Genomic DNA, 24,062 nt, shown 5'->3' on the forward strand with positions numbered 1-24,062 from the left:
GATGGTCTCCTGTCTAAGAGGAGGGGCCGGGACGCCAGCTCCTGGAGTCGTGGAAGGGCCCAACCGGCTGAGACGTAATTCCAGAATCAAGGAGCAGGGAAAGGCCAGCCCTACCCAGATCTCCTCCCTCAGGCCCAGTCCCCTCACAGGACGCCCCCTCCCCGCTCTTCCTGCCGGGTTTCCTCTTGCCTTTTCCTGTCCCCCACCCAGTGCTGGGAGCTGGGGCAGAGGCAAAGGCTGAACAGGAGCAGCAGGGTCAGGAACCAACAGGGCCAACGGAGCCAGGGCCCCAGGGTGCTGCTGGGACCTGACGCAGGGTAAGTGCCAGGGTCCCAGGAATCCAGACCCAGGAGTCAGTTCTCCTCCACCTGGCATCTCAGCACCCAGGAGTCTAGGCTCCCATCTTTCTCCTCTACTCAGAATGTCTGAGCCCCAGCCCCCCTCTATGACTGAGGAGTCTCAGTCCCCCTCTGTCCCTACCCAGCCACTCAGGGCCTCAGAATTTGGGGTCTTACCCACTCTTCCTTAGGGCCATGCTATCTGGTGAGCGGAAGGAGGGCGGAAGCCCCCGCTTCGGGAAGCTCCATCTCCCCGTGGGCCTGTGGATCAATTCCCCCAGGAAGCAGCTGGCCAAGCTGGGACGTCGCTGGCCCAGTGCTGCCTCTGTTAAGTGAGTCCCCCCCGCCCCAGACTCCTTCCCCTGTCCCATCTGCTTCCCATTTGTCCCCGTTTATAACCCAGTCTCTGTGCCGGGTAATGCCAGGGGCCCCAAGGATTGGCTTCCAGTTCTTGTCCTGAACGGCGAGTGAGCTGGCAGGCAGGAGGAGACCGTGGGCCTCAGCGCTCTCAGGCCCAGGGTGGGGAGTCCTGGGGCTGTAGATGGGGTTAGGCTGGATGGACTCCGGGATGGGGACACAGGGGTTTGGTTCACCTTCCTTCCTCCCCTCCCTGCTTCTTGGAATTTCCTTCTGGGGGACTTGCCTTTTATTTATGTATTTATCTCTCTCTTTGCTTCTGGCCTCTGCCCAACCTCATCTCTGTTGCTTCACCCCCCCCCGCCCCCACCCCTAATCTCTCACCCTTCTGTGGGTACCTTGTCTCCCATCTTCTTCGTTCTCTGGGGCTCCGTCCCTCTTTTTCTCTGGGTTTCTGTTGCCCTTTCTCTGCTTCCCTGTTCCCTCTCAATGGGTCTCTGTCCATTCCCCCCGCCCCACCGCCGCCATCCCTTCCTCCCTGGGTCTCTGTCCCCTCTGTCTGGATCTTTGCCCACCTCCCTCCTTCTCTACCATCTACTCCCTTCTCTGCCTGTCTTTCTGGGTCTTTCTCCCGCCTCCACTCCCCGGCGGATTCCCAGGTCGTCTTCTTCGGACACGGGAAGCCGCAGCAGCGAGCCGCTGCCCCCGCCGCCGCCGCACGTGGAGTTGCGGCGAGTGGGCGCGGTCAAGGCGGCCGGAGGAGCCTCGGGGAGTCGCGCCAAGCGCATCTCCCAGCTCTTTCGGGGCTCGGGGACCGGGGCCACGGGGTCCGGCGGCGCGGGAGGCCCCGGGACTCCAGGGGGCGCCCAGCGCTGGGCCAGCGAAAAGAAGCTGCCGGAGCTGTCAGCCGGCGTGGCCCCCGAGCCCCCGCTGGCCACGCGCGCCACGGCGCCCCCGGGGGTCCTCAAGATCTTCGGCGCCGGGCTGGCGTCGGGAGCCAACTACAAGAGCGTACTGGCCACCGCGCGCTCCACGGCACGCGAGCTGGTGGCTGAGGCGCTGGAGCGCTATGGGCTGGCGGGCAGCCCCGCCGGCAGCCCGGGCGAGAGCAGCTGCGTGGACGCCTTCGCGCTGTGCGACGCGCTGGGCCGGCCGGCGGCGGGCGGCATGGGCAGCGGCGACTGGCGGGCGGAGCACCTGCGCGTCTTGGGCGACTCGGAGCGTCCGCTGCTGGTGCAGGAGCTGTGGCGAGCGCGGCCCGGCTGGGCGCGGCGTTTCGAGCTGCGGGGCCGCGAGGAGGCGCGCCGCCTGGAGCAGGAGGCCTTCGGGGCGGCGGACAGTGATGGTGAGCCCGCCAGCCGGATTCTGGGGGCGGGGCTTTGCGGGCTAGGGCGGGGCCTGCGGGAGGTGGGGGCGGGGCTGGGGGCGGGGCCGGGGCCGGGGCCGGGCGGGATCAGGGCTGGACTGGAGCTACGAGTCGTAGGCTGGAGGCGGGACCCGCGGGAGAGAAGAGGACCGGGAGTGTGACCTATAGCACCAGGTCTAGTGGGGAGTGGGGCTGGGGCCAGGCCAGAGGTTTTGGCAGAGCTGGTGGGCGGGGCCTGCAGAACAGAGGTGTTGAGTGGCAGCCTGGCCTCTGGCAGGAAGCCTCTCAGAGCAATAGGTTGAAGGGGTTCATGAGGGACCAGGCCCGTGTAGATTAAGCGTAAGGGGAAGGGACTTGGGAAGTGAAGAAATGGACTACTTGATCTGGGCCTAGAGTAGGGCGGAGCCTCAGGGGAGCTGGCCTTGGAGCAGGTGCCCTAGGCTCTGTGGACTGCAGAGTGTGAATGGGAGACTTGAGGGTGGCTCAAGGGAAATGAAGAGAGAGAGTGTTTGTAGAGGCCGAGGAAGGTCATGCTTGCATGCCGGCCGGGTCACGGAGAAGGCCGGGCCTGGAACAGGAGGTGATGCCTTTGGTGGAACAGGGCGCACGGAGCCGGGTCTGGCAGGGATGGGGCCTGGCTCAGGGCCACGGGCCGCTCAGGGAGCCTTCTACAGCTTTTCTGTTTCTGAGTCTCCCTTTGAGAGACAAAGTGTTGTAGTAGTTATACGCATGAGCTTTGAACTCTGGCTTGAATTCCAATCTATCCTTTGCCAGTTAAACTGAGCGAAACCCTAGGCGAAGGTGAGATGAGATCATGTATAACAGGGCTTTAGTACAAGACTTGGCACATAGTAGTTGCTTAATAAAGAATGGCGATTATAACCATCGCTCTCTCCCCCCAACTCCCAAAAGCATTCGTTGAGGGCCTACTGTTGGCCACACATTATTTAGGGCCGTGGGGGAATGCAGTGAGCAAATGACAGGTGAGGGTCCCACCCTGCTGTTTTACAGCCTGGTGAGAACAATCAGTTCACTCCTTGGGCCCGGTGTGGTGCAGCAGTGCCCCGCACGTAGTAGGTGCCCCCTCCCCCTCAAAAAACAGTTGAAAGAATGAATTTCTGAGCTGAAAACTGCAAGGTGGGTAGGAGTCAGGCAGAAAGTGTGTTTCAGGCACAGGGAACTGCGTATGCAAAAACCTAAATGTGGGAACCCGCCTCATTTCTCTGTAAATTCTTCGTCTCTTCACAATCCGCCTCTTTCCAGTCTCAGCCTCATCCCTCCATCTCTCGGCAGGCACGGGCGCCCCCTCGTGGAGGCCACAAAAGAACCGCTCCCGGGCGGCGTCTGGCGGGGCGGCGCTAGCCAGTCCCGGCCCGGGGTCGGGGTCAGGGCCCCCGGCTGGGACCGGGGGCAAAGAGCGCTCGGAAAACCTGTCCCTGCGGCGCAGCGTGTCGGAGCTCAGCCTGCAGGGGCGGCGGCGGCGGCAGCAGGAGCGCCGGCAGCAGGCACTGAGCATGGCCCCGGGGGCAGCGGACGCCCAGATCGGACCCGCAGACCCTGGCGACTTCGATCAGTTAACCCAGTGCCTCATCCAGGCCCCCAGCAACCGTCCCTACTTCCTGCTGCTCCAGGGCTACCAAGACGCCCAGGTAAGCGCAGTCTATCCCACTGGGAGAGACCTATGCTCTACCCTTCCGTGGCAGGGAGACAAAATTACAACTCCCAGAATTCCTTGGGATTTGGTAGTCTCGGGTATGCCCCAGTAAGGTTCCAGTGTAGGAGATGATATTGTCAGAGATGGGGCATGGAGGGCCGGGGGAAGGTGGTGGTGGTGGGGGTTGATGGCTGAAAAGATCTGGATGGAAGAACAAGTAGCCGATGGCTCGTTTCATGCCAAACTGAGGGAAAGCACTGTCTTTGGTGGGGAGGGGCTGTGAGAGTCTATTGTAAAAAAGTGATCTCCTTGTAAGGTTCTGTTTCTTGATGAGGAGTAATGGAAGTGTCTGTTTTGTTTGGGAAGAAGATAATTTGATGGATGAATGGAATCTTGTTCTGGATAAGCCTGCATTTGTTGGAAAGGAGTGGACTAATCCATTCTTTAAATGTGCTGGTTTACACTAGAACGATCTGACTATTGTTGATGGGGGTAGGTGATACTCATACTTCTATTTTTTATATTTGGGTGACAATAGAACTTGCTTGAGTGTTAGGAAGCAGAGGGGGAGAAAGGATTAGGAGTTAGAAAATTACTAGTGGGTTACTGGGAAATTATTTCATTAATAGAAACATAATGTATTATTGGAAATACTCACTTTTGTGCAGGTGATGATTGGGAGAGTCATTTTCATGATGTTGTTCAACTTTGGGTAACAGTCAAGTGGTACAAGTCACATTCAACAGGTGCTTCTGGAAATCAGTGGGAAAGGCCACTAGTGGAACTTAGTGATTAGTCCCATTTTTCCTGTCATAGAGAGTGATCAATCGGGTTAGGTGGCCTGGCTTTATAATTGAGTGAATGAGGAAGACTATTTAGAGAAGGGCTCGCTTAGAAGAATTCATTCTTCCTTGTTAGGGCAAGAGGATGGGGCAAGTTCATTATAGGGAGGAGTTTGCATATATTACAACAGCCTATTTCTCCAGGCAAGGTTGGAGAATAGGAAGGTCTATTTTGGGAAGATACTCAAATCGGAAGGATCTATTCTGGGAGTACAGGAGAGTCTCTTATTGGAAGAGGGGAAAACATTGGAAGCATTCATTCTTTTGAGTGAGGTTCACAAGAAATTCCTTTTTAAGAAAGAGGCTTCATTGGAAGTCTTTCTTCCTTGGGATCAGGAGTAAGAGGTGAATCTCTCAGAGGGGAATTTATCTGCACTCATGTAGTCATGAGTGGCCATCTTTGGAATTCTCTATCATGGGAATGAGGGTAGTAGACAAGTCCATTGTAGTACTATGTCTCTTTGGAAGTGAGTCCAGCATGGGTTGGGGAAAAATGAGAGTTCATTGTAGAAAGGGGTGTCTCCCCAGAGTGCATACTTGTGGGGTGGAGAAAATGGAAGAAACCTTTGTTCGAAGGGGGAATCTCTTTAGAGATATCTATCCCTTGTTTTGGAAATATTCAGAGAAGCTGTTATTGGAAGGAGAAACGTCTTTGGTAGTCTCCATCATGGGGTTCCTAAAAGAAAGATTTCCTTGGAAAGTTCCATTCTTTGTAATAGGACAGTCCATTTTAGTAGCGGGGTGTGGTATTCTTGGAAGCACCTGTTCTTTGAGCTGGATGTTGTGGGACAAGTGTACTGTGGGAACGGATTGCCTTGTTAGGGTCCATTCAGAGGAGGTGAGAAGATGGGAGAGTCTACTGGACAAAGGCTTCCTGGAAACCATCAACAATTTGAGGGAGGGGAATTCTAGAGCCCCTATAAAGAAAGGAGTTTCCTTATAAGCAGCTGATCTTCAAGATGAGTGTTAGGGGGCAGTCTGTCACAGGAAGTGCCTTTGAGAGGTCCACTCATGCATGCTTGGGTGGAGGTAATTGGTGAGTCCTTGACACCCCAACAGATCTCCTTGGAAGTGTTCATTCTAAGGAAGGTGGTTGATGGGCGAGTTGAGTGTGACAAAAGGTCCTCCTTGCAAGTGTCCATTTCGCCTGGAGCTGTCCCTCCTGTATCTTCCTTTCCCCTCCAGGACTTCGTGGTATATGTGATGACGCGGGAGCAGCATGTCTTTGGCCGGGGCGGGAACTCCTCGGCCCGCGGGGGGTCCCCGGCCCCATATGTGGACACCTTTCTCAATGCCCCTGACATCCTGCCGCGGCACTGCACTGTGCGAGCGGGACCTGAGCCCCCGGCCATGGTGCGCCCATCCCGGGGTGCCCCAGTCACGCACAACGGGTGCCTCCTGCTGCGGGAGGCGGAGCTGCACCCTGGCGATCTGCTGGGGCTGGGCGAGCACTTCCTCTTCATGTACAAGGACCCCCGCACTGGAGGCTCGGGGCCGGCGCGGCCGTCCTGGCTGCCCGCCCGCCCTGGGGCCGCCCCGCCGGGTCCCGGCTGGGCCTTCTCTTGCCGCCTATGCGGCCGGGGCCTGCAGGAGCGGGGCGAGGCGCTGGCGGCCTACTTAGACGGCCGCGAGCCGGTGCTGCGCTTCCGGCCGCGCGAGGAAGAGGCGCTCCTGGGCGAGATTGTGCGCGCTGCGGCTGCGGGCGCTGGGGACCTGCCACCGCTCGGGCCCGCCACGCTGCTGGCGCTGTGCGTGCAGCATTCAGCCCGGGAACTGGAGCTGGGCCACCTCCCACGCCTGCTGGGCCGCCTGGCCCGTCTAATCAAGGAGGCTGTCTGGGTGAGTGCCTCCCGCCACCGTCGGCGCCCCAGGTTCTTTCCCCAGCCACGCCTCCTCTCCACCTTCCAGCTGTGTGGGCGGGTTGAAACCACTCCTTCCAGGATGCTCCGGGAAGGGGGGTTGGGGCTATTACGCAAGGGGGCTTACGGGGATGCTGGGAGCTGTGGATTCATCCACGGTGCTAGAAGAGAAGGCAGTGAAATACCACCTTTGCACCTGTGGGATAACGGGAGAAATCATTCTGGGAGATCGGGCGAGATCCGGCTGGATGAGAAGTCGGGAGAGACCATTGTGGGAGTTGAGGCCGGCAGCCCCTTGGGCGGGGCTTTGAGTAGTCGCGGTCCAGACCATTCTTGGAGGGGAGGAAGAACAAATTTGTCCGATTTACAGATGGAAGTGCCTGGGAGAAATCATCCAGAATGGGGTTTCCATTCCCACTGAGTTCTAAGGTTCCATCCAATGGGTTCCAGCCCACTGAGCTAGGGCTCATTAGAAGCTTAAGGAAGCGTCTTGGTTGGGGGGGGGGGCGGGGTAAGAAGATACTATTTGAGCGGACCTGAGGGCGATAGACCACTCACAATCATAAGGGTTTGTGTTTTAAAAGGTAAGAAGAGGAGAGACCATTCTGATGCTTGAGGGTTAGAGTCCATTTGAGTGGGGAGAGTCTCTGTCAAAAAGGTGCTTCTAGAAACACCAGGGTATTAACTCGTAGGCCTCTCCCCAACCCCCCCCCCCCCCCCCCCCCCCCGAACCTTGACTCTGATCTTTCTGTTCTACAGGAAAAGATTAAGGAAATTGGAGACCGTCAGCCTGAGAAGTAAGAGAAGTTCTGGGGAGAAGGAATTAAAGGGATGCAGGGGTGGGGGTTTGCAGCGGGGGCTCTTTCACTCCATTCCTGGCTTAGTGCAGGTTTTTGCTCTTCCTCACCACTCAACTTTTCCAGCCCTGAAATGAGGATTGGTCTCGGTCCCCAATTAGACCTTGGGGTCTAATTTCGGGGTTTGGACAAAGTGAGGATTGGGCAAAGATCACAGGTCCTTTTCTCCTTCCCCAGCCACCCGGAGGGAGTCCCCGAGGTGCCCTTGACTCCCGAGGCTGTGTCCGTAGAGCTGCGGCCGCTCATGCTATGGATGGCCAACACCACGGAGCTGCTGAGCTTTGTGCAGGAGAAGGTGCTGGAGATGGAGAAGGAGGCTGACCAGGAGGGTGAGCTCTGACCCAAGCCCAAGCCTGTGCAAGTCCCCTGTCATTCCTGCTGCTTGGGGACTTGGGCTCCTGCCTGTCAGCCTCCGGTTCTCTCTCTCACCCCCAGGTCTGTCCTCAGACCCACAGCTCTGCAATGACTTGGAATTATGTGATGAGGCCATGGCCCTCCTGGACGAGGTCATCATGTGTACCTTCCAGCAGTCTGTCTACTACCTCACCAAGGTTGGTCTCCTCCCCTGCTTCCTGTCTGACATAATCTCATTTCCGGTTGGAATTATGTCGGATCGCTCCTATGTCACTTCCTGTTTGACCTTATAAGAGTCCCTGCTGCTCTGACATCATTTCCCATTCACCGAAGCACTTTGCTGTTCTGGTACCACTTCCTGTTTGAGCCTACATCACTTCCTGTCTTTCCGGTTCTCTTCCTGTCTCTATAACGATCCCCTCTTGACAGGCTAACTTTATTACCTATGGTTTTATCACCATTTTCACTTTTTTAAGCACCTGTTTTCTAAGTCCACTGGTAAATTTAATAGATGATCAATCGATGGATAGATGATAGGACTCAAACAGTGCCAGACACTGTCATTTAAATGAAAGGTCCTCTCGAATCTGGCCTCACTTCCAGTGTTTGCTGACTTACTTCCTACAGCTTTGAATTCACTCACTTTTCCGAGCCACAGAGGTTCTCCCTGGAGTGCTAGTCCTGCAAGACTTTGCCCCAGTCCCCCACCACCCTTGACCTTAAGATGGTGTCTTGGAATTCTAGGGTTTCAGGCTTCTGGTGGGCCTGAGTTCCTTTCTGTAACAGCAAAGGAGATCTTTGGGGAGAGTCCTTCTGTTCCTTTAGCAGCCTTGATTGGTGAAGCCCGTTCCTCCAACGCTTCGCCTCTTGTCCATCCCTGCCAAGTGTAGCTTTATTTCTTCTTTGCCTCTGACCTCATTTCCTGTCCTTAGCCTGATCTCACTTTCCACTGGCTCACTGCCATGCAACCCCCACTTCCTGACTCTTCATTCTTTTTCTTTCCTTCGGGAACTCTGGGCTGTCTCTGTTGAGAATAACAAGTCCTATGAGGTAGGAGAGGTGGTCTTAAAATTCCCAAGTAACTCCGGGAGGCTTTCTTAAGACTTGAGGTGTCCTTCACCTGATGAATGCTAGATGCCCATCTGGAAAGTAGGGATTTTCTCACAAAGAACCTTTAGCATGTTGCAGGTAGAATGGACTAGAATTCCCAGAAGCTCTGTCATCCTGAAACTTCCAGGAAGTGCAGTCCAATCACTTGTTTTCATCTCTGTGTGTTCTTAGACTCTGTATTCAACCCTGCCGGCTCTCCTGGATAGTAACCCTTTCACAGCTGGGGCAGAGCTGCCAGGGCCTGGCGCAGACCTGGGGGCCATGCCTCCAGGCTTGAGACCTACCCTGGGCGTGTTCCAGGCGGCCCTGGAACTGACCAGCCAGTGTGAGCTGCACCCGGACCTTGTGTCTCAGACTTTCGGTTATTTGTTCTTCTTCTCCAATGCATCCCTTCTCAACTCGCTGATGGAACGAGGTGAGGGTCAGACTGGGGAAGGGGTGGCGAGGAAAGCACGGGAACCTCTGAGACCCATCAAATCAGACACCACGCCCCAGGATCCAGCCTTATGTTTAGGGACTCTGGAGAGCAAGCTCCAGATCCCAAACTGAAGGATAGGAAGGATCTGGGATGTGGGAGGGCCAGGTCCACACACCCATTGCCTTTCATACTCTTCCCCACAGGTCAAGGTCGACCTTTCTATCAATGGTCCCGAGCGGTCCAAATCCGAACGAACTTGGACCTTGTCTTGGACTGGCTGCAGGGGGCCGGGCTGGGTGACATTGCCACTGAATTCTTCCGGAAACTCTCGATAGCTGTGAACCTCCTTTGCGTGCCCCGCACCTCCCTTCTCAAGGTGACTGCTGATCCCTGACCTCTTGATTCCTCCACCCCACTCAGCCATGATCTGTTTTCAGCTCACCCTTGGATCTCCCCTTGGACTTTGTGTTATCCCTGGTCCCAGCTCTGACACTGTGGGTGATGCATCGACAGTAGAAGGAAATCAGCCACAAGTGTCCCCAACTGCATCTGAATCCCATGGTACTTACTAATGCTCGTTTCCAAGGCCCCCCACACTCAGACTTGCTGATTCAGAAAGTCTGCTCTGAGACCAAGGAATGTGATAGTTAAATCATGCATGGAACATAAACGACACAACTGACACTGTCTAGCGCTTCTCACCGAATGTTGACTAGGCCTCATGAAATAGGTTATTAACTGATAATTCATTTCGGACAAGGAAACTGAGAATCAGGTAAAATAAGTGACTTGATTTCATTTATTTATATCTACCAAACTTTTACAGAGCATTCGATAAGCACCAGGCAGTGTCCAAAGCACTTTGCAATCTTGCCTTATTGAATCCTTGGAACCACCCCGTTAGGTAGTCGCTATTCCTGCCCACACCCAATTGACAGATGTAGAAAGTGAGGCACAGTGACTTGCCAGAAGGTAATGAGTAGTCAAGCTGGGATTTTTGGACCCAGGCAGTCTGGGTTCCCAGCGTTTGGGTTTTACCCTAGTGATGATTCAGATGTCATCTCAGTTGGGTGTAGAAATTTTCAGATACAAAAAGCAGCCACAGTACAGTAATGAAGGCTTCAGTACATGTCATCAGCTTCAGTAATACAAACTAATGGCCAGTTTTGTTGTTCTCCACCCTCCCCACCAACGCCTACATCCTCATCTATGCAGAAGCAAATCACTTTTTTAAAAAAAGATTTTATTTATTTATTTGACAGAGAAAGAGAGAGGAAGCAAAAGCGCACAGCAGAGGGAGCTGCAGGCAGAGGGAGAGGGAGAAGCAGGTTCCCCTCTGAGCCAGGAGCCCAATGCAGGGCTTGATCCCAGGACCCTGGGATCTTGACTTGAACAGACGACAGACCTGAGCCACCCAGGCGCCCCAAATCACATTTTATTTAAAGTGCCCTTTCCCACTGAAAGCGCTCTTTCCCACCGTCACTTTGGCTGACAGCCTGGCCTCACAGTGTCTGGAAGATATCACACAGACACCACAATCTAGCCACCACATCCATGCCCTTTATGGGGGGCCTTCCATTTTAGGATTTCTCAGCTGCCCAGTAATGACCATAGATTTCTCACTTGATCTTCCCACCAGGCTTCATGGAGCAGCCTACGAACTGACCACCCCACACTGACCCCTGCTCAGCTCCACCATCTGCTCAGCCACTACCAGCTGGGGCCTGGCCGTGGGCCACCACCTGCCTGGGATCCTCCCCCTGCAGAGCGAGATGCTGTGGACACAGGTGAGGAGAGACAGGGACAGAGGCACTGGAGCTGTCAGCGTTTTTTGTTTTGTTTTGTTTTCCTCTTGGTCTCAGGACCCAGGAATCCATAGCGCCAGCCACTTCCTCCTTCTGACCCAGGATTCTGGACCCTTAGCCCTCTCCTCCATCAAGACTTAAGTGATGGACCCCAACACCCTCCTCCCCCAGGGTATATAAGTTCACCCCCTAGATCCCTTTTTCCCCAGGCTTCAGGGCCCCAGTCTCTTCCCCCGACAACCTTCCCTCCTCACCCAGGAGTTCAGGTTCCAGTCCCCTCCATTACGTAAAACTAAGTTCCCAGACCTTCCTTCCTTATGCAGCTAAGAACCCAATACCTCGTCCGTTTCCCGAGCAACGGTGGCCTTTCTCTGTCTGAAACTACAACTCCCATGACCCCTGAGGACTCCCGAGAGTCCTGATTGCGTGGATCCAGCTCTAGGAATTGCTGGGGTTTCGAACTTTTTCCTTCCTTCGGGAGTGACACAGCCTCTCCCCAACACTGCTGCCTCACGCCCATTTTCAGAGTTTGACTCCGTCTTCTTTGGTCTCTTAGGGGACATCTTCGAAAGCTTCTCTTCCCATCCTCCCCTCATCCTGCCCTTGGGCAGCTCGCGCCTGCGCCTCACGGGTCCTGTGACGGACGACGCCCTACACCGTGAACTGCGCAGGCTCCGCCGCCTCCTCTGGGATCTTGAGCAGCAGGAACTGCCGGCCAATCACCGCCACGGACCTCCCGTGGCCCCGCCTCCTTGAAAGCCAATAACAAACGAGCGCGCGAACCTTGAATAATTCTTCAGCAGCTAATCCCCGGAGCCCGCCTGAGCTCAGAGCTCTCTGGGAGTTGTAGTTCTTTCCCCGCGTGGGATGCCGGGAGTTTGAGTTTTCGGGTAGTAGAGGTTGGGACAATAGGAAGATGGGCTTGGGATGTGAGCGCAAGGAGCAATAAAGGTATCTGTGGTATTGGCAGCGCCTCCTTGTAAGACACGGGAACGCTGGTGGTGATGATTTTCTGCGGATTAGAGCACCAGGGTCCTCGACTAGAGTGTTGGGTTCTTGCCGAGTCCGAGGAGGTATTTATAGCCTCGGCCTCAGCTTGCCCTGCTGTGTGAAATCCAAACCCGGAGCCCTGGGGCCTCCCACGCATTTCAGGACAGAGCTCTAAGCTTGGTCTGCCAGATACCAGGCCCTCAGTCCTGCCGGAGGGAACCAGACTTCTCTCCCTCCGACCCCAAAGACTATAGTCCAGACCTCTTCTCCCTCAGACCCAGGAGTCCGGGTCCCCAGCCCCCATCTGGACATTTCTGCCTGTCGGGCACAATGCCGAATCCCAACACCTCTCGTCCTTGTGCTGGCATCCCTCCTTCCTCACATCCGGAAGTCCGGGCCCCCACCCAACTCCTCCCTCAAACCCGGGAGTCCAGGTCCCCAGCCCCCTTATCCCTCGGATCCAGGAGTTCGGGGCTCCAGTTTGAATTTTCCACTCCCCTAAATCCGACTCCTGCTGCTGCGTCAGGGAAAAAATAAGCGACAGGTGGCACCTGCCCGCAGGCTTGGGTCGCGACCACCTGCTCCCGCTGCTCAACCGGCGCCCCTCTACAGGCACCTGCTTCTGTCAGTCCGCCCGCCACTGCCCCGCCCGACCCCGCAGCCCCAGGACGCCGAGAAGGAGCGACCCTGGGAACCCTGACGTTCGCCCCGCCCCAGTCCCTCCCAGCCCGTGCTCCCGCCCCTTCTCAGGGTCCCAGGCGGGTCTCCAGTCTCCCCTACCCCGCCCCGCCCCATTCCACAGGCTCCTGGCACGCCCTAGAAAGGGGTGTCCTAGGCGGTCCTAGGCTGGTGGGGCGGACCCTGCGGCCTGCAGCCTAGACCAGGGGACTCAACACGCTCCAGAGCACTGCTGCGTGGAGCTCACCTGGTGAGAAGCCCCTGGGATGGGGGTGGGGGGATCCCACCTTAACTCTTCTGTCACCTCTCTGGTCCCAGTCCCTTCCTCACAGACCATGGTGGCTGACACCCACCCACGCAGGTGGCAAAGCCCCTTCCCATTCCGCAGAAACGTACCAGGTCCCTTTCCCCTCTTGATCAAGGGTGTTGGATTCTAGTACCTTCAGAATATTGAGCTGTCCCTTCACCCCGTGGGTGAAGGGTCTCCCTTCATAGATCCCAGTATTTCCTCCCCCAGGCTCCAGGAATTGGGGCCCTCAACCAGGATTCCGGGCTCCCAGGCCCTGCTCCCCCAAGTTCTGACTCAAGGCCTCTCCTATCCCTAAGCCCCCAAGGCCCTTTCCCTGCTGCCTTCACATGAAGGGGCAGCCTCCTGACCTCCACTCTGACCCTCCTCCCATGGGGACCCTGTCCTCCCCTCAGTCCAGGTCCCCATCACAGATTTGGCAATGACTCTCGCGACTTCCTCTCAGCGCTCCCAAATCATTCGTTCCAAGTTCAGATCTGGTGAGAGCCTTCTCTCTATGCATACAGGGAAGGGGTCTTCTGGGTCCTGGGACTGAAATACTCCTGGGTAATGTGTGTGGTAGGAGAGGTGGGAGGGGGGCCGTGGGACCAACAAGGCGGGTGTTTTCTGGGCAAAAGGTCATTTGTGTATAAAAGAGGCCCAAGCAAAGGGGCTGAGTTTTGGGGGCTCAAGGAGGGTGCAAATGGCCAACGCCATGTTCCTGTAAACAGTGAGGAGTGGGTGGCTAGGGGTGGGTTTGCAGATCAGGTATTGTAAAGGAGCAGGGGCTTAAATTGAAATGCATGCAAAGAGGAGGAGTGCACAAGAGTGGGGAGTGGGCAGTGTGGCAGTGTGGGAGTGTTGCTGAGGGGACAGTGCACTGTAGCAAACCTTGAGCATGCAAAGGTTGTATTTTAGGTCCCAATGATGACCGGAAGTGTACAAGGGAGTGTGGCATTGGATGTCAGTTCCTCAGTACGCCAAGGGCATACGAGCATGCAAATGAATATGCTGGGTGGGTACAAAGACACCAGTCCCCAAAGTACAAGGAGTGTGCCAGAGAGTGCGCGTGCAATGTGCCCAGAGAGACCCCTGCTCCAGAACCTGAAGCCAAATCCTGAATGTGCAAAGAGGTGTCAGTAAGGCTGGGTGGGTGCCAAGGCAGAGTGAGCCAAGGAGGAAGTATATCAAAGGGTGCAAGTGCCCCAAAGTGGCTCAGGTACCAGACCAGAGCCCAGGGAGATGCATGTGCAGAGGGAGTGAGTATGGGGAGGCCCCAGGGCTACACAGAAGGAAGCAGGCTTGTGCAAACGGGAGCGCATGGACGAGAAGAGGTGAGGTGCCCACAGGTCAGGCTGCCAAGATGGCGATCATGCCTTGGGTGGGGGTGGGCACGTGCTCACGAAGGGGGCAGGTGGAGCTGGGGGCAGGGCTGGCTCTTGGTTCCAGAACAGCTCTGGCAGGGAGCAGGGAGCAGGCGGGAGGCCCGGGAGAGGGAACAAGCTGCCGGCCCACCCGCCTGCATGGGGTGTGTAAGGGGGCTGGCATGTAGGTCCTGCCAACTGCAGTTCACACGGCCTGCCAGCCCAGGCTCCTGGACACTCCCTTCCCGCCTTTCTCCTCCTGCCCCCCTCCTCCCTCCATAGTCCTCCAGCTTCGGATCCACAGACGGTATCAGGACCCAAGTAAGTGTGGGCCCTGAAAGGGAGGGGATGGATGGATGGAGGCCCACCACCGGGTGTGGGGGGGGGGCGCCCCGGAGTGCAGCTGCCAGATGTCAGGCACTGATTCCTGAGCCCCAGCCCCTATACCAGGGATACCTCTAAGTCTGATCCTGTTCCTTCCTGAGGACCCCAGAGTACAGGTTCCTGGCTCCCCCACCCCCCTCATAGCTCTGCTTCCTTCTCTATGACTTTTCCCACTCCGACGATATGCGTGAGTCCAGATCCCGTTTCTTTGGAGAGGACAGGCATCCCAGACTCCACACTGGGCACGCACTCGAATCTCAGGATGTGGCTTTCGGCTTCTCTCTCTCCTCAAGAACCAGGAGTGCTGGCCCCACAGCTGCTCCAGAAAAAACCCCAAAATCTGTTGATCCTCAGCCACCGCACCCCTTAGTGACTGAGGACATGATTCCTGCCTTTCTGGAGAATATAAAATTCTGGAACCTCTGCCCTGAGATCCAGGAGTCTGGGCACCCACCTCCTAATGCTGGGTTTCCCTCCCACACTGGGGGGGGGGGGTTGGCAGGGTGAGGGGAGGATGGGGGGTGGCTGAGGCCTCCAGTGCCCTCCTTTCCACACAGTGTTCTCCCTCCCTGCCCGGCTTCCTGTCTACAGGCCTTTCCAGGTCCTTCACTGCCTCCCCGGTCTTGGATCCAGATCCCTGGGTCTCAGCCACAGACCCCACTCTGGCTCCCGGAGCTCCAGCCCCAGTCTCCCCCAAGGGCCCCACCCCTTTCCTCTTCAACCCTGGGGACCTGCTTCTTGAATCAGAATACAGCCCTTGGAGGTCCCTGAAGGTGAGTCTCCAGTGAGTGAGGAGAAGTACCCCGGAGAGTCTAGCTAGCATTGGTCATCCTTGCCGTTGCCCTTTTGGCTCCTTTCTGGTGATGCCAAGCCAACGCCATGCTTTGCATGACTCGCTGAGGCAGGACAGTGGGGCCAGAGCTGAAGCATATGACATCACACCCACTTTTTCAGGAGTCCCCCAAGATCTCCCAACATTGGAGAGAGCCCAAGCCAAAGGGGAACTTGACCTACCACCAGTACATGCCCCCAGGGCGGAGACAGGGGTCCAGGGTAAACCCCCAGGCCAAAGGGTTGGCCCTGGGTCCCCTAGGACCACCTCTATGGGAAGGGACAAAGTCACAGCAGCCACCTCCCAGGTATGATCCCTGGTTTTGTTCTCTGGGGGAAAATTCAGGCTCCCCATCCTCCTCCCTCAAACCCAGAGTCCAAGAGCAGGGGAGTCCAGCCCCCAAACCCTTTCTCCCCCACGATTCGAGAGTCAGTTCCCAGTCCCTCTTCCTTCAGTTCCCAGGGAGTCCTGGCTTCAAACCCAAGAGATTGCCCACGCACAGGAATTAGCCTCTCTCTCTCTCTCTTTTTTGTTTTAAAGATTTTATTTATTTATTTGACAGAGAGAGATCACAAGTAGGCAGAGAGTCAGGCAGAGAGAGAGGGGGAAAGCAGGGATGCTGAGGCAGATGTGGGGCTCGATCCCAGGACCCCGATCCCAGGACCCCGATCCCAGGACCCCGAGACCATGACCTGAGCCGAAGGCAGAGCTTAATCCACTGAGCCACCCAGGAGCCCCAGGAATTAGCCTCTCTTTCCTCCTCACAAGCCCCTGCCTTTGAGGACCCTGGAATGCCCCGTCTCTCTCCACCCCCTTTAACCTCTGATTCCCTCCTTAGGACTACCGCCAGGATGAAGCCCACTGCCCTCACTCCCTCCCCACCTGGAGTCCCCAGCCCCTTGCCCCCTCCACACAAGTTGGAACTTCAGACCCTTAAGCTGGAGGAGCTGACGGTGAGTGTGGGGAGTAACTTCCCAGGCTGGCCCTCTCCCTGGTTTCCAAATGTCCAGCCCCAGCTCCCGCCTGCGCCCCGGAACCCTCCCAGCAAGGCCTCTTCCCGCCCCCCCCCCCCCCCCCAGGTCTCAGAGCTCCGGCAGCAGCTGCGCCTTCGGGGCCTCCCTGTGTCGGGGACTAAGTCGATGCTCCTGGAGCGCATGCGCAGCGGCGCCCTGCCCCGCCAGCGGCCGAAGCCGCGGCGCGAGGACGGTCCAGCGTGTGCTCCCTGGCCGCGCCTCAGGCCCAAGGCTCTGGGAGCCGTCCGGAGGCAGGGCTCGGTGAGGGCGGGGCTACGCGCGTATTGACCAGTGAGGAGAAGACAAAGCGGGACGGGGCGGGAAGTCGATAGAAGGATAGCCAATGAGGTGCGCGGGGCGTGGCTAAGACCCCTAAATGGGCGGATCATAAGGGAAGAGAACCCAATGAAAGATTACGGGGCGAAACCGGAGGGAGGCGGTCGACCAGCGAGCGCAGGGCCCGGAGGAGTCCAGGGGGTGGAGCCACAGCTGCGAATGGGTGGGGTTGCTCCCGGTGGGCGTGGTATATGGGAACGCCTCTTTGCGGTTCTAGCTCAAGCCAAGCGCCAACTCTCACGCTCAGCCTCCTGCACGTGCCCCGGAAACTCCTGCTACCGCTGCGGGTCCGACTGCCGCTCCGGCTCCTGCCTCGACTCCGGCCTCGGCTCCGGCTCCGGCTCCGGCTCCGCTTCGGGCTGCGGCTGCGGCTGCGGCTGCGGCTGCGGCTCCAGCACCGACTCCTCCCGCGGCACTGCCCACAGCGGCCCTGACGCTGGAGGAGGAGCTGCAGGAAGCCATCCGCAGGGCTCAGGTGAGCGGGAGCGGGCCAGGTCTCGGTCAGGATGGGGCGGGATCCCGGGCTCACGCCGCTTCTGCCCATCCGCAGTTGCTTCCGAACCGGGGCATTGATGACATCCTGGAGGATCAGGTGGAGCCTGAGGGTAAGAGTCGAACTCCTAGATTTGGGGGAGGAGGAGGCTGAGGTTCTGGAGACCTAGTCCACGGGAGGAAGAAGTTAGGGTCTGGAGTCCTGGGTTCTAGGGAGGAGTGGGCTGGGGACTTGGATTTCTGGAAACAAGTGGGGTCCGTATCTCTACCTTCCTAAACTCACACTCCATCCCTTCTCCTGCAGACCCGCTGCCCCCCATCCCCTTGGACTTCCCCGGCTCCTTCGACGTGCTGTCCTTCTCCCCGGATTCCGAAGGCCTCTCATCTGTCTTCTCTTCCTCGCTCCCGTCCCCCACAAACTCCCCGTCCCCCTCTCCCAGGGGCCCCACAGACTCCTTGGACTGGCTGGAGGCTCTAAGTGGGGGTCCCCTGCTAGGCTGTGGCTCCCCAGCCCCCAGCATCTTCTCTGCTGACTTATCTGACTCCAGTGGAACCCGGCTGTGGGACCTGCTGGCGGATTCATGGTGATGGGTGCTGTGGTTTCCAGGGGATGGGAAGGTCACTGAGACAGACTCTCAAAGGAGGGGGTCGGACAACCGGCAGAGCCCCTCCCACCACAGACACAGAATCAGAGACACCTCTCATCCTCATTGGGCGCCCCCCAACCGCTGCTGACATGCTAACCACCGGACTTTCCCCTGCCTGACCTCCATGTGATCCCCTCCATGGTTGTGTGGTTGGGGGCCGGGATGTGTCATTTGCTGCTGGCCAGAGCAAACAAGCTGCCTGCTGCTTCCTTCGGAGACCTCCCGGATGTTTTTGTTCCCGACTTCTCCCCTCCCCTAGTGCTGCCAACTAGATGGGAGTCGGGAAGGTGGTCTGTATTTTTTGGGTGCAAGAGAGAAGGCTCACTCACAATTTCATGGGTTGACCAGTTCAGCAAGGTGATTCTCCAGCATCATATAACTAGGGCTGCAGTCGCGTAGGGTCCAAGAGGGCTGGACCATTCAAGGTAGCTCAGACGTGTCTTGCGCCTTGGCAGGAATGGCTAGTAGGCTGGAGCCAGCTGGGCTGTGGTCTCTCCGACAGGGTAGCTGGGTTCCCTACACAGTACCTCAGGGTCCTCCAAAGCAAGCATTACTCAAGGGGGGAGCAGAAGCTGCCAGTGTCACAAAGACCGAGCTTGGGACTGGTCCAGTGTCACGTTCACTACACTCCATTGGCTGATGCAAGTTGGGCTGGCGGGATATGCGAGGGGGAGGGCTACACAGATGTATGCATCTTGGAGGCATGGTCATTGGGGACCATATTTGGAGACTCCACTACACCCCTCTGGTCAGTTTGAGGCCGTGAGTCATGAGGAGAGGGTGGGGCGTAGACTGCTGGGCACCTTGAACCCCAGGGCATTCCTGGGAGGAAGGTCACAGAGGAAGCCCTTAGCAGCAAAATCTTGTAAAGTGTAGGTTTTATTATTATTCAGGTGTGGGGAAGCCAATGGATGGGAATGACCTCCATGGAAAAGATCCTTGGTTGGGGCACCTGGGTAACTCAGTCGGTTTGGTGGCAGACTCTAGATCTCAGCTCAGGTCTCCATCTCAGGGTCGTGAATTCAAGCTCTGCATTGGGCTCCATGCTGGACGTGGAGCCTACTTAAAAAAAATATATATATATATATATATATATATATATATATATATAGTTTGTTATTTTCACAGATCCCCAAAGAAGGGGGTGTGGAAGCCATGCGTGGCCACATGGGGAGGTCCCACTATTGGTCAGGAGGCAAGAGGGGGAGAGGGGAGCCCAGAGCAAGAGCCTTTGTTGTGGTTTCCCAGCAAAGGAACAGAGGAGAGAGGGTAAGCTGGCTTAAGATTGTCTGGTGTGCATGATTTCAGCTGGCTCTGGGGTGTAGGGACCATCCCTAGTTGTCTGAAACGTGGTCCTGGGGTGATGAAGCAGAGTAATCATGGTCCAGAGTAAAGGAGCTCATAAAGGAAGAGGTTGGGGGGGGGTCTGGGCTCTGGATTGGTTGGTTTGCATATGCAAATCACGCTCCTGGGAGAGTCCTTTATTATCCTTGGAATAGGCTAGCCCTGGGAAGGGCCATCCCTCCAGATGTCAAAACACCAGAAATATGGGAAATAAAAAGCCATAATGAATGCAAGAGAGCACACAGAGGATGGGGGGCTGGGTGCCCAGAGTCAGGAAGAGGGATCTAGATCTGAGGGGAACTGTGCCCTCAGAGTTGGAAAAACAGAGCCTCAAGTCTCTGCTCTGGTGAACCTCGAACATTTGCACAGAGAAAATTCCAGCGCTGGGTGACAGGTATTTTCACGGCAGTGGGGCCATGACTCCTAGAAAGTACCAGAAGCCGTGGGGAACCGGGAGGGTGATCAGAGGAACGGCCTGGGGAACCTTGTGAGGCCAGGGCTGCTGGAACAAAAGGGAGGTGGTGTGGCTGCTGTGGCTGCCTCAGAATTTGGGGCTGGAGGCAGGAGGCAGCTGGGGCTTGCGGGCACCTTCCTATCAGGCTGAAAATTGTTGGTAAAGGGATGCCATCAGCGCAGGAAAGATCAGGAAGGGGTGTGGTGGGGCTTCTGTCTGTCTCCATCTTGGCCCGAGTCTGAGCTTGTGACTCTCTGTCCCCCTGTCTCCTGTGTCCAGGGGAGGAGGGCAGCTCCAGAGGGAGTCGGGGCAAAGGGTGGAGGCTAAGGAATTTTCCGGTAGGAGATTTGAAAGATGTGCACCGGCTTGGGTACTGGGTACATGTTTGAAGCCAGCACTGGAGAGGACGTGGGCCCTATACTCCCCACCACCTGTCACCCAACCCTTCTCCACACATTCCGGTTGCTCCTTCTGGTGCCCCGGGGAGAGGACTGCACTGCACCCCAGGGCTGGACCAAAGGGGGACACAGGAAGATGGGGAGCACCGCATTGCCATCCCATGAGCTCAGTCGACACATGAAAAAGACCAAGAATATATTTGAAAAATGACCAAAATTATCAATTTCCTTTCTTTTCTTTTTTAAGATTGTATTTATTTACTTGAGAGAGAGAGAGAGAGCATGGAAGGAGAGGGAGAAGCAGGCTCCCCACTGAGCAGGGAGGCCAACGCGGGGTTCGATCCCAGAACTGCAGGATCACCACCCCAGCCAAAAGCAGCCGCTTAACCCACTGAGCCACCCAGGAGCCCCAATCCATTTGTCTTACAGACATAATCTCCGGAAGGACACATTGAGGAGACTGGAGAATATACTCATTTTTCTCTTTCTCCTCCTCCCCTGCCCCTCCCCATTTCTCCCTCCACCCCTGTCTCTCCCTCCCTCCTTGGTCTATGTTACCATGCACCCCCCTCTGTTGCTGCTCCCCATCGTTGATTTCCATTCCATTATTTTCCCTCTACACCTCCAGGGTGTCGCCCCCCTAGCATCCAACTCCACCAGACACCCCAAGATAATCCCCCATCCACCATCATCGAGTGCAGTCCCATTACAGAATGTGAATTTCCCCCCGGGGGAAACACCCCCAGGGATGGATGACACAAGGGCTGGTGCCATGGCAACCGAGAGTCTCCTCTCCCCGGTCAAGATCGAGCTGGGTGGACGCATCTCTCCATCACTCTCCACGGCCTAGGGTGACCCATTGAACCTCCCTGGGCCTTAGTTGTCTCATCTTGATAATGGGGACAAGAGCAATAGTACCTTCTCCACGCGGTCGGCTGGGGATTGAATGAGTTCATGTGTGCAGAGCGCTTAGAACCGCACCTGGCGTGGGACACCTTCATGAGGCGTCCGCCCTTGTCACCGCCCCCCTGGGGTGGATTGACTTCCATTCCTCTAGCACATGGCTGCCCTCATGGGGGCCATGCACGAGGCTTGATGTCGTCCCCTTTTTCATCCCCAGTCTGTTGGGCTGTTACCTCTTCTGAACCTCAAGTCTTGTTTATCCCTTGGGGTGGGTGATAGGGGACTTCCAGACCCCAGGCAGCCTAGTGGTGAGGACCCCAGAGCCAGGGTAGGGACGGAACAGGTGGCTGAACTGGGGGGAAAATAGGCAAATGGGAGTCTGGAGCCTGCACTTCCTGGGGGGACAGGCCTCTCTCCTCCGCTTGGGATCCGGAAACCAAATTTGGAGCCAACCCTGCGTTCAGAATTTGAGCCCAGCCCCTGCCTGGTGGGGGACACCAGAAAAGTCCATTCTCCTCTGTGCCCTCATAGAAGACCTCACTCCTATGTATTTTCCCAAGAGATAGGATAACATGCCTACACAAAGATGTATGGGCCAATGTTCATGAGAGTATAGCCCCGAACTGGCAATAACCCGAGCATCCATCAAATGGAGGAACAGATCAACAGCCCGTGAAAAGGCGGTGAATGACTGAAACTTGCAAGAACATGAATGAATCTCAGATATGTGATGTTAGACATGCCTGGGTGTCTAGACACATCAGGCTCCCCACTCAGTGGGGAGTCTGCTTCTCCCTCTCCCTCTGCTACTCCCCCTGCTTGTGCTTTCTCTTGCTTTGCTCTAATAAATAAAATCTTTAAAAAAAAATTAAAAAGGACACAGTCCTATTGGATTAGGGCCCCCCCTAATGATCTTGACTACATTTTCAAAAACCCTATTTCCGAATAAGTTGCATTGACAGGTCCTGGGGCTCAGGCCTTCCTTCAACATAATCCCTTCTGGGAGGCAAAATTCAGTTCCTAACAGGGGCCGCTCTAAGCAGACAAACCAGCCTCGGGTTCTTTTTTTGTTTTTTTTCCCCCTTATAAAGCTTTTATTTATTCATTTGGCAGAGAGATCACAAGTAGGCAGAGAGGCAGGCAGAGAGAGAGGGGAAAGCAGGCTCTCCACTGAGCAGAGAGCCCGATGCGAGGCTCGATCCCAGGACCCTGAAATCATGACCGAGCCCAAGTCAGAGGCTTAACCCACTGAGCCACCCAGGTGCCTCTAGCTTCAGGTTTTTAGGAAATATGACTGCCTTCTCCCAGCTCAGGGCCCTGCTGGCTTATAGTATATAATAATGTATATTTAAGATTATCTGAAGCATATGGACCAGATTAGCTTTACTCTGCAATTGATTAAAAAAAAAATAATGGTGGGGGGGTGGGAGGTTGGGGGAACCAGGTGGTGGGTATTAGAGAGGGCATGGATTGCATGGAGCACTGGGTGTGGTACAAAAACAATGAATACTGTTATGCTGAAAATAAATTAAAAATAAATTTAAAAAAATCTGGAGAATGGGGATGGTATGATGTCCTAGAGGGTGCAAGATATAGGAGACAGATGATATTGCTATGTTCCCGGGACCCCAGATAAAATTCTGGACTAGATTATGAATCAGGTGTCTTGAGAGCCTGCAGTTAAGAGCCAGGAATCGGTGTGGGCTGTCTAGGAAGATGTCCATATTATTCTGCTCAGGTCATGATCTCATGATCATGATCTTAAGTACCATAGTTACTGTTTTTTGGGAGGTTGTGTATTAGTTAAGAAACTAGGTGCCTGGCTGGCTCAGCTAGAAGAGCGTGCGAGTCTTGATTTGGTGGTCATGAGTTCGAGCCCTACACTGGGTATAGAGACTACTTTATTAAAAAAAAAAAATTGTTTATTTGACAGAACAATCAAGGAGAGTGGTAGGTAGAGGGAGAGGGAGAAGTAGGCTCCCCATTGAGCAGGGAGTCCAGTGTGGGGATCCTGGGATCATGACCTAGGCCAAAGGCAGACAGTTAATCCACTGAGCTACTAGAGGTCTCTTAAAAAATTTTTTAAGTCATTAAGCATCTGCCTTTGGCTCAGGTCATGGTCCTAGGGCCCTGTGTCAGGCTCCCTGCTCACCGGGAAGCCTGTGTCTCCCTCTCCAACTCCCTCTGCTTGTGTTCCCTCTCTCTGTCAAATAAGTAAACAAAAATCTTTTTTTTTTTTCTTAAAGATTTTTTATTTATTTATTTGTCAGAGAGAGAGAGAGCGAGAGCGAGCACAGGCAGACAGAGTGGAAGGCAGAGTCAGAGGGAGAAGCAGGCTCCCTGCAGAGCAAGGAGCCCGATGTGGGACTTGATCCCAGGACGCTGGGATCATGATCTGAGCCGAAGGCAGCTGCTTAACCAACTGAGCCACCCAGGCGTCCCAGTAAACAAAAATCTTAAAAAAAAAAAAAAAAAAAGGAAATCCCCCTAAGGGGGGAATCATTAAAAAGAAAGAAACCTTTGCCCACCTCAGGGTCATGAAGATTTTCCTCCCATGTTTTATTCTAAAAGCTTTATGCTGGGGCACCTGGGTGGCTCAGTGGGTTAAGCCTCTGCCTTCTGCTCAGGTCATGATCTCAGGGTCCTGGGATCAAGCCCCGCATCAGGTTTTCTGCTCAGCAGGGAGCCTGCTCCCCCCCCCCCACTCCTCTGCCTGCTTGTGATCTCTTTCTGTCTGTCAAATAGGTAAATAAAATAAAAGCTTTATGCTTTTTTTTACCTTTCACATTTTGGTCTATGATCCATCTTGAATTAGTGTTTGTGAATCGTGGGAGGAAGGGGTCAAGTTCACCTTTTCTGTGTGGATGTTAGATCGCTTCCATTTATTGACGAGGTCTTTCATCTTTCGCCTAAACTGCATTGATGCCTTTGTCATAAATCAAGGACCATGGATGTGTGTGGTCTATTTCTGGACTCTGATG

At 55.6% G+C, this 24,062-nt stretch overlaps 2 protein-coding genes across 13 annotated transcripts; both read left to right on the top strand.

Moving 5' to 3' along the window:
* Positions 1-175: 175 nt before the first annotated feature.
* Positions 176-11,929, top strand: RASIP1 (Ras interacting protein 1). Of its 3 annotated transcripts, none has more exons than XM_045077064.1 (12): positions 176-317; positions 530-670; positions 1,355-2,040; positions 3,355-3,710; positions 5,743-6,396; positions 7,176-7,213; positions 7,451-7,602; positions 7,709-7,824; positions 8,909-9,152; positions 9,359-9,531; positions 10,795-10,942; positions 11,517-11,929. In XM_045077064.1, exons 2-12 carry the CDS (start codon positions 534-536, stop codon positions 11,714-11,716), a joined length of 2,904 nt encoding a protein of 967 aa, XP_044932999.1. In that variant the 5' UTR covers positions 176-317; positions 530-533; the 3' UTR covers positions 11,717-11,929. The 3 variants fall into 3 exon arrangements, with proteins under 3 accessions (XP_044932999.1, XP_044933000.1, XP_044933001.1); XM_045077065.1 differs by having other exon boundaries at positions 178-317; positions 7,721-7,824; XM_045077066.1 differs by lacking the exon at positions 5,743-6,396 and having other exon boundaries at positions 180-317.
* Positions 11,930-12,081: 152 nt separating this feature from the next.
* Positions 12,082-18,198, top strand: MAMSTR (MEF2 activating motif and SAP domain containing transcriptional regulator). 10 transcript variants are annotated; one of them, XM_045077068.1, is made up of 10 exons: positions 12,082-12,878; positions 13,331-13,414; positions 13,833-13,929; positions 14,561-14,599; positions 15,254-15,435; positions 15,617-15,801; positions 16,333-16,447; positions 16,574-16,768; positions 17,061-17,448; positions 17,640-18,198. In XM_045077068.1, the coding sequence occupies exons 3-10, from the start codon at positions 13,839-13,841 to the stop codon at positions 17,921-17,923; spliced, it is 1,479 nt and encodes a 492-aa protein (XP_044933003.1). In that variant the 5' UTR covers positions 12,082-12,878; positions 13,331-13,414; positions 13,833-13,838; the 3' UTR covers positions 17,924-18,198. The 10 variants fall into 10 exon arrangements, with proteins under 10 accessions (XP_044933003.1, XP_012919478.2, XP_004767462.2 ...); XM_013064024.2 differs by lacking the exon at positions 13,833-13,929 and having other exon boundaries at positions 17,061-17,318; positions 17,394-17,448; XM_004767405.3 differs by having other exon boundaries at positions 12,082-13,929; positions 17,061-17,318; positions 17,394-17,448.
* The last annotated feature ends 5,864 nt before the right edge of the window (positions 18,199-24,062 follow it).

This window comes from Mustela putorius, unplaced genomic scaffold, assembly GCF_011764305.1.
Source record: "Mustela putorius furo isolate JIRA1106 unplaced genomic scaffold, ASM1176430v1.1 tig00000196_pilon_pilon_pilon, whole genome shotgun sequence".
NCBI lineage: Eukaryota > Metazoa > Chordata > Mammalia > Carnivora > Mustelidae > Mustela > Mustela putorius.